Raw genomic sequence first — 8,797 nt, forward strand, 5'->3', positions numbered from 1 at the left:
TCAAGGACAAGGAACTTCAAGGAACCTTGTTAATCTTGCAGTTCATGTCTGTGACAGCAGTGTGGGTGCTGGATCATGGAACAGACTTTTTTTTTTCTTTCTTTTATTAATGCATGTAGTTTCTGGAGAATGATCCCTGTAACTCTGTCCAGTATTTTGAGCGTAATTTAGATTGTGTTGTCATGTACTCATCACTTGAAAACAACTGCATAGCCGGAATAAAAAAAAAACCCCTGTGCACGCACACACACACACGTTAACTATGATGCTTGAAAATCCAGCCACAACCAGATAAGGACTGGTTTCTTTTTAAATTGGGTTCCTCTTAAGGTTTCTACATATGTATGATTTTTCCTTCCCATATCATCTCTGGCTCACTCATTATGGATAAAATGACAAATGGACAAATATCAGAATTTAAGTGATATTCTTTAATCAGGTTATTACTGTAAAGCTGCTTGGTGACAATATCCTTGTTCAAAGTGAAATACTAATAAAATTCATTTGAACCTTTATGGACTTTTCGAACCAGTAGGAGACCAGGTATTTTTAGTGCTCAGTAAAGGAACTTTTCAAAAAAAGTAGTGTTTCAGATAGAGCAACTTGGAAATTACTGAGAAAGAAAATATTGCTAACGTTATACCTGCACTTACCATGAAAACAATATTACATAAGACAAAAGTTAAGACATATAAATCACTTTATTGGGTAATACAACATAACGGTACAAAACGGCTGTGTATAATGAGAAGATGGATAAGAACAACCAAGAGAGGTGACCATTTAACCTGCAATTTATAACCATATCTTGCCATGATCCATATTCAGCAACGTGTAATGATATTAGAGAGAGAGAGAGAGAGAGAGAAAAAAAAAAAAGAGGGACATGAGGCTACCTAAACACGGTCTACAGCTAATTAAGTTTTCAGATTGAGCTTGAAAAGAGCTTTCTGTTTTCTTGACTTCACAAAGCCTGGCACTGGTTAAAAAAAAAAAAAAAAAAACGAGGTGAAGCTCTAAAAATAAAGCCAAGGTACTGTTCCGCTTGGGTCACTCGTTCCTTTTGAATTATATATTACCTTTTAACTTGCGGCGCTAAAGGTCATACATAATTAACGTTCTGTAGGCGTAATGTGGAAACATGAGAAAGCGTGTCTGCACACCTTAGCATGGTATTTTCGAACCCCCACCCCCACCCCCCCCTCTAAAAAAATTAGTAATTGGGTGGAGATATTGAATGAGACTTTTAAAAACAAAAAAAGGCGTGTCCTCCAAAAGCCTTTGATTTCTCGGTACGTCATGGTTCAGAGGTGGAACACGCGCAGGGGTGTGGGTTTTGCTCAGTTACTGTGGGGCGGCAGGGGCTCTCTCTTCAGGTGCGGTGTCAGAGGGTACAGACTCTGTGCTGTTCTCTCTCTCTAGTGGAGGATTGCTGTCACTCGCCCCTTCCTCTAACCCACTCTCGGCTTGCTCTGGCTTCTCCACTGCACCCTCCTCACACTCCTGCTGGCCCTCAGACGCATCAGCACGAGCCTCGTCTGCAGGACAGATTCACACGTACGCGTTACAGATGCCCAAACATCATCAATGCGACTGGCTGTGTTCAGGGGAAAAGCTGTGGTATGTGAGACTCTGGTCTCGATCCTCACCTATCTCCATTGGACTGGGTTTGTCCTGCTCCTTGCTGTCGGTGCTGGTGTTCTGCTCGCTGCTGTTTGGTCCGCTCACTCCCTGCTGCTCCTCCTCCGGTGCTCTCTCTGTCTTCTCTGCCTCCGTCTCGCGCTCTTTCTCACGCTCCTTCTCCTTCTCTCGCTCCCGTTCCCTCTCCTCTGCCCTTCGTCTCGCGGCTTCTTCGGCCGCCGCCATCTCCGCTGCCAGCTTCTCCATGTCCACCTCCACTTTTAGATTGCACAGCTACGAATACATGTTCACAGTGAACTTAATGCCAATTATGTATACATAAAGTCCAACAGTGCATTGACCCTATTTATAACATAGGACCATGTGTAATACCCACACTGCTCTGGGTAAATCCAGAAAGTACGTTTTACCCGTTTGAGCTCATTGTTAAAAGAATCGGTGGACTCGAGGAAACGCCTTTTCTTCTCCTGGTGTCTGTCTTCAATCTGCAGCAGTTCTGCCTCCAATTTCCTCTGAACACACACAACATTCACATAACAATGAAGGACACAATGCTGTTTTTTCTTTCTGGAGTTAACAGCAATTCCGGGTGCACTATGCAAATCGTGCAATTGTGTACCTGATGCACCATGAGGGACTGGACCTGGCGTTTGAGCACTTGCATGCGTGCCGTGGTGACCACCGAGCGCACGTCGGGCACCACCACCTCGCTCAGGATATCGCTGATCAGACGGTGGTTCCTGTGGAATCGAGCTGCTGCTGTGTGCTTTATAGAGAAGCCGTCGTCGTAATCTACCCAAAACACACACACAGGAAGGAACACATGATACACATGGACACTATGCACAAGAAGTCATCAATGCCCTAAAAGTCCTATTAAGTACACACAATGTGGCAGCGACCGCTTTCTGCTGAACAGAAAACGCTCCTTAGGTGCCATCACCTTGACATCTCATTTAGTGCGTGCCAGATGTGCGATTCTCACCATCAGGATCTTCAGCTGGCTGGATGCTCATGTAAGGCTCTCCTTTATCCAGACGAGACTGCCTCTGCCTGCTCTCCTCTTCTAGAGCCGCTTCGGCACGGTTCTTAGCATTCACGTATGCTAGGTACGCCGGGGAATTGTGGTAGGCCTTCAGGGAGTCGTTATATTCGATCTGAAGACAAACAGAAAAAGAGCGGGGTCAGCAAACCTGCTTATCTAACGAGTGCTGCAATGGACAGCCTGTGGTCATCCCTGGTGTCCTCCTAACACAATAACTGACCGCAATACACCACCAGCATAATACACATATTTAACTAGCATGACTTTCGATCAATCATCCGATTTATTTGAACATGAGACATAGCTGACCTTTTCAGCTTCATACTCATTCAAGTAATCCTGCTTTTCCTCATCTGTCAGGTCCCTCCACATTCCCCCGATGATCTTCCCAATCTCCCATAACTTCAAATCGGGGTTGGAAGCTTTCACCTGATCCCAAACCTGTCGAAGGAGTACAGACTTTTAATGCATGGCTACCGCTAAACGCGGGCGTCCTGTTCAGAAAACCCCTTTATTTTTTCCTGCTGAAAAAACAATGCATCAGACATTTAATGGTGATCATCACCTGGTCTAGTTGATTTAGCCTTCATTACAAAAACAGCACACAATGAAATACAATTCTTTTTCTTTACATCTCTTCACTTCCTGTTTGAAGTCATCCTGGGAAGCAATGATGGACTGTACCATTTCCCGGATTGGGAGGGTTGATGAAATATAAGCAGTAAAAGCAGACACCGTGGGTGTCTTACCTTCCTGCTTACCTTCCGGCTGTACCGCATGTAGGGCATCAGAGGCTTATCGGGGGGTTTGGGCGGCTTGGGAACTGTAATCCCAGAGGAATTCTGGCAGGAGAAAAAAAAAATAAAGTGAGAGAAAACAAAACATTACACAGTTAGAAATAAGCCACGAGATGCAACAGACGGCATGATTGTGTGTGTGTGTGTGGGGTGGGGAGGGGCTGAGCAATAGAGCACTATGAGTAAGGAGATCGGGTGCACGGCTGAAAATGGAGACGGAGCCCTGAGAGGCAGCACAACGGAAGTGGTCATTTAAGTGGACTTGCTTATGTTGGAACACACCCATGTAGGGACAACAAAAGGGCTGCTGGAAAAAAAGGCTCCTTGGGCGAAAAAAGTTGCACCCGCAGCTGACCTACAGAGGGGGTGTTTAGGTGGAGAGCGAGCGGCTAAACATGTGACGATTGGTGATTACATAATCTCACAATAGCGAATTAACACGTATAATACAGTTAGTACTCGCAAAGATAAAATGACTGCTTGAGTAGATAAATGATCATGTTGCCTTCTACGAACGACCCTACAATCCAGTGCCCCTGATGGTTAACTTGCATAAAACAAACCACGATCAAAATGCAATTGTTTTAATATCGGCACATGCCTAAACGCGACCATTTGGTATGTTTTCAGCCCGACAAAATAAATGAGGCGGTGAAATAAATGACCAACATGAAAGAGGGTGAAGCACTTCTGAAAACCAATCTCTCAGAGCATGCTGGTAAAGAAAGAGAGAAAGATTTGCAGAAGTATGAAAAACAAAGGATTTATGGATGAAACTAGAGCTATAGACACATCTACCCATGTGTTTTTCTGTTCCTCTTGAAAGCAAATTGATTAATTTTAAAACAGACCCTGCCAGAGGCAAAATTAGCTGGTCTAGCTTTATCCTTAGCGGTATCCGGGTTGCTCTGTTTAGCATGGATCCTACCATTACCCTGTTGTTTCCGCCGGGGTTTCCTCCCAGCCTGTAGTTGTTGTAGGCCAGATGGCTGTATGGGTTGTACCCCACAAACCCAGGGGTGGTGGGCATTTGCTGATGGAGACAAATGAGACAAAACACGAATGAGAAATGACAACAAACAAGGGAGGAAGGGACCAAAAGAAAAAAGAAAAAATGAACAAATCTTGTTTTAATTTTTTGGTTTGATTTATTTATTTTTTTGGTTCTTGTTCATGATTTGCTTAAGACATGCACAAAAAAAAAAAAAAAAAAAAAAAAAAAAAAAAAAAAAAGCAGCAATCGTTGATAGCAGCACAAACTGGCATTTGTCCTACATCCATTTGTAGCAAAGCCACACACACACACACACACACACACACATACTATGGGGGTGGGAGAGCAAATTTGATGAGATGGTCAAAAAATGCTGCAAAAAACTTTATTTTGCCTAAGTTGAAGATTGGTTTCCCCCCACCCTGCAAAAAACTGATGTCTATGGGGCTTAAATTTCCTCACCACCCCCATATTAAGTGTCCATCACCGTTCCACAGTCCTGTCCACACACTCCTGAGTGCTTTAAAGTTGGGGTGATGAGGGGTTGGGTGGGGTGTGTGTGAAAGGATGACTGGCATGTTATGAAATACTTACTGTAGTGGGGGCCGGAGCAGGGGGCGGGGCGTAAGACGGCCGCTCTGTGTTGAGGAGGAGAAAATTTGATTGAATTACTTGCTTTAATAATTAAATCATTTCTGGTGATTTAATTTTTTAAAAATATCAATTACACGCATCATTTAATAAACACACATGACAGTGTTAATGTTAAAGCTAAAACCAAAATAAAATTAAATATACATACATAAAGTCAAGAGAAGTGTTGAGAATTTCTTACTAGGTTTGGTGACTTTTCAATTGTTTTTTTTTTAACAAATATATATTATATAAATAAATAAAAGAGCCTAGTGATAAACGGAGCATAAATTTAAGCAGACAGTGAATGAACTGAAGTCGAGCTCACGTCATAATTCTCATCAACCAATCACTGATCATCACAGTTTGTCCCACCAATAATAAACGTTGTGGACACTTGTGTCCATTCACCAAATACCCAGAGTATGGTAGTTTCATTTGGGCTTGATTTTATAACACAAAATCCAATTAGATCCAAACAGTTTACACGAATAACTCATTTTAATATGCAAATGAGTCTAATATCACATACAGACTTCTGTAAGCACAAATTAGCTCCTGTGTCCTTAACAGGAAAACACAAAAACACTGTTTAAAGTTCTTACTTGACATCTTGTTGGTAGGATGTGACAATTCAGGCCAATTCAATCATTCGTTTCTGCAAAAAAATACAAATATATATACAATTATATATTTATTAAGTGAACTAAAAAGGCCATTAAATGATTAATGATATAAAATGACAGACAGGAGGCCCATCTACACACATCCAAGGGTTCCGGACCGGAAGATATGTTTCGATGACGATGAGTAAAACTGCTTTCATTAAATCCGGAAAAATATACATTCAGCATTAGCTAATCATTTACTTGAGAAGACGATAAGCCAATTTTCCAGGTATAAAATCCGCTTTTAAACACAATTAAGCCAGTTTTCATGAACTAAATCCAAACCGCTCTCGTGTTGTATTGTGTGTATTTGGTGCACTCACAGGACCCCGCATATCGGCCTGTCCTTTCCGCCTGACTAAAAATGAATTATTTTATGAAGTATTGTTCGTTCGCTCAACCATTTAATCGAAATAATGTAATTGGATAAACCAGTAACATGGACCCAAACGGTTTCATAAGCTTCGAATTATCATCTAAGTGTTTATTAAAACGATTTTCTCCAAAAGCGGCTCGAATGGCGCTCAATGGGGCGCAGGGACACGGCTAACTAGCTACCAGTAGTGTCCACTGCCGTGTAAATTCAGATTTATATTCATAATAAAGGGGATCTTTTTTTGAATATTCATGCACTAGAAAACTAGCGATTACAAGTCAGAAAATGTGAACTGTAAATATACAGGTTTAATTGAAATCTTGGACAACAAATTACCGACAAAGAAAGGTGCCTGGCTGCTTAGCCGACACCCGTGGACGAAAACACGGGCTAATTTACGAATATTACTGAACAAAAACTGCTGATAGAAACAAACATATTTATTGAGATTCATCTAAAAAAACAAATTTAAGGCTTATTTTTTAGCAAATACGAATTTTATCTAGGATTACACCGCCACATCAACGATACTCACCCACACGCCTTTGTTCCCTTTTGGAGCTCCGTGACTTCAGCACCACGCTCACTGCTGCCCCCGTGTGTACAACCTGACACTCTACAGTCTCACTACTGCCCCTAGCGTGCAACCTGACACGCTACAGTCTCACTGCTGCCCCTAGCGTACAACCTGACACTCTACAGTGTCACTGCTGCCCCTAGCGTCCAACCTGACACTCTACAGTCTCACTACTGCCCCTAGCGTGCAACCTGACACGCCACAGTCTCACTGCTGCCCCTAGCGTACAACCTGACACATTACAGTGTCACTGCTGCCCCTAGCGTACAGCCTGGCACACTTACAGGCTCATTGTGGCCATTAGTGTACTGTACAACATAACACACTAGAGTTTTACTGCTGCCCCCTAGCGCACAACATAACACACAACAGTCTCACTGCTGCTCCCTAGTGTACACAATTTCACATTACAGTCTCACTGCTGCCAATAGCCCAGCCATTAGGTTAGGGTTGGCACTTTAAATGTTGTCACTAGTCAAGTCAAGAAGCTTTTATTGTCGTTTTAACCATATAAAGCTGACGCAGTACACAGTGAACTGAGACAACATTTCTCCAGAACCCTGGTGCTACATAAAACAACAGAGAGCTACATCACACAACTTAGATAACAGAAAACAGAGCTAAGGACGAAGTAAATTGTCCACAATGTATTATTATAAGTGTTTATTGAGTGTGTGTTTGAGTTCTATGACTGGTAAAGGGAGAGAGTTCGCTGATATGATGGAGTGGAGAAAGGTAGACGTGTGTTCAAGAGAACAAGTGAAAAGGGAGTAAGGCCAGGAACATTGAAAGTGGGTTTATATTGTTTTATTATCGTGTGGATATAAAGAGGTGAAAAAGGGTGATCCTGAAAGAAGAGTACAGTAAAATTGAAGTGGAGGTAAAGAGAGTTTCTGATTGGTTAGTATGGTCCCAAGGAGAGGAATGTGGAAGGGCAGATGTTGGTAGATTTTGTGGAAAAGATGGAAATGGCAGTGGTAAATATGTATTTTAAGAAGAAGGAGGATCATAGGGTGGCGTATGAGTGGAGGAAGCTACACAGAGGTGGACAATGTTCTATGTAGGAGATGCAACCTGAAGGAGATTGAAGACTGTAAGATGTTGGCAGAGGACATTGTAGTTAAACAGCATCGGATGGTGGTCTGTAGAGGTGAGGAGTAATAAGAGGAGAGTGAGATATAAAAAAGAACAAGATGTTGGAAACTAAAGGAGGAAGACTGTAGTGTGAGATTCAGGGAAAAGGTCAGACAGAGGCTTGATGGTGGTGAAGAGGTGCTGGGTGATTGGCAACTACTGCAGAAGCGATAAGGGAGACAGCTAGGGTTCAATCTGATAGACTAGTTTCATTGCTTCTCTCTAGTGTACATTATAACACTATAGTTTTACTGCCGCCCTCTAGTGTACAACATAACACACTACAGTTCACTGCTGTAGTGTACATTATAGCATTGTGGTCTCACGGCTGCCCCCTACTGTACAATCGCAATCTAACTGCTACTCTCTAGTGTTCAAACTAACTTTAGTCTTACTGCCGCCGCCTAGTGTCCAACCTGATAATCCACTAGTCTCACTGCTGCCCCTAGTGTACATTATATGAACAACATTTAGTGCACTCTGCAGCATTGTGATAGTAGCTCTGTACAGTTTATGTATAGAATTATGGTATGAAAGGGATAATCAGAACCTTTCACATAACAGTAAAGACAATAATGGTAGGGGGACAATAACCACAATATCAATGACTGTGCACTAGTTTTTTTGGTACCTCAAATGAGCACCACTTATTTAAAAGAGTTAAAAAATTTAAGTGTTAAAGTACTATTGTAAAGTCTCAGTACACCCAGGAGGTGGATAACCTGTGGAAAATATAGTGGGGTAAGGAGACTGCAAGGGGTTATATGCATATCTAGGAGCATCCATTTTAAAGAACAGTTGGCATGAAGGGGCAATACACTCCAATGCCAAGTTCACATGTTTACTCCTTGATGGGATTGAGCTAGGCACTACTAGCATATGTTTGGACGTTGGATTAACACAGAGAACCCAGGGGAAATTTATAGGTTACA

The 8,797-nt window shown here is 42.2% G+C and overlaps 1 protein-coding gene across 5 annotated transcripts; it reads right to left on the reverse strand.

The window, feature by feature from the left end:
* Positions 1-682: 682 nt before the first annotated feature.
* smarce1 (SWI/SNF related, matrix associated, actin dependent regulator of chromatin, subfamily e, member 1) lies at positions 683-6,794 on the reverse strand. Of its 5 annotated transcripts, none has more exons than XM_046866749.1 (11): positions 6,690-6,794; positions 5,716-5,768; positions 5,072-5,115; positions 4,418-4,516; positions 3,448-3,528; positions 2,996-3,127; positions 2,627-2,798; positions 2,261-2,433; positions 2,052-2,153; positions 1,650-1,914; positions 683-1,538 (listed from the first exon to the last, which is right to left on the reverse strand). In XM_046866749.1, the coding sequence occupies exons 2-11, from the start codon at positions 5,720-5,722 to the stop codon at positions 1,345-1,347; spliced, it is 1,269 nt and encodes a 422-aa protein (XP_046722705.1). In that variant the 5' UTR covers positions 5,723-5,768; positions 6,690-6,794; the 3' UTR covers positions 683-1,344. The 5 variants fall into 5 exon arrangements, with proteins under 5 accessions (XP_046722705.1, XP_046722703.1, XP_046722704.1 ...); XM_046866747.1 differs by having other exon boundaries at positions 3,436-3,528; XM_046866748.1 differs by lacking the exon at positions 6,690-6,794 and adding an exon at positions 5,878-6,044 and having other exon boundaries at positions 3,436-3,528.
* Positions 6,795-8,797: the final 2,003 nt, after the last annotated feature.

The sequence above is a fragment of the Silurus meridionalis genome, chromosome 14 (assembly GCF_014805685.1).
Source record: "Silurus meridionalis isolate SWU-2019-XX chromosome 14, ASM1480568v1, whole genome shotgun sequence".
NCBI lineage: Eukaryota > Metazoa > Chordata > Actinopteri > Siluriformes > Siluridae > Silurus > Silurus meridionalis.

Excerpts from the sequence above, each read along its gene's own strand:
- smarce1 (XM_046866747.1), bottom strand. Across the intron at positions 2,799-2,995 it reads ATGAGTATGAAGCTGAAAAG|ATCGAATATAACGACTCCCT; the intron begins GTCAGCTATGTC and ends GTTTGTCTTCAG. Across the intron at positions 1,539-1,649 it reads ACCCAGTCCAATGGAGATAG|ACGAGGCTCGTGCTGATGCG; the intron begins GTGAGGATCGAG and ends TCTGTCCTGCAG.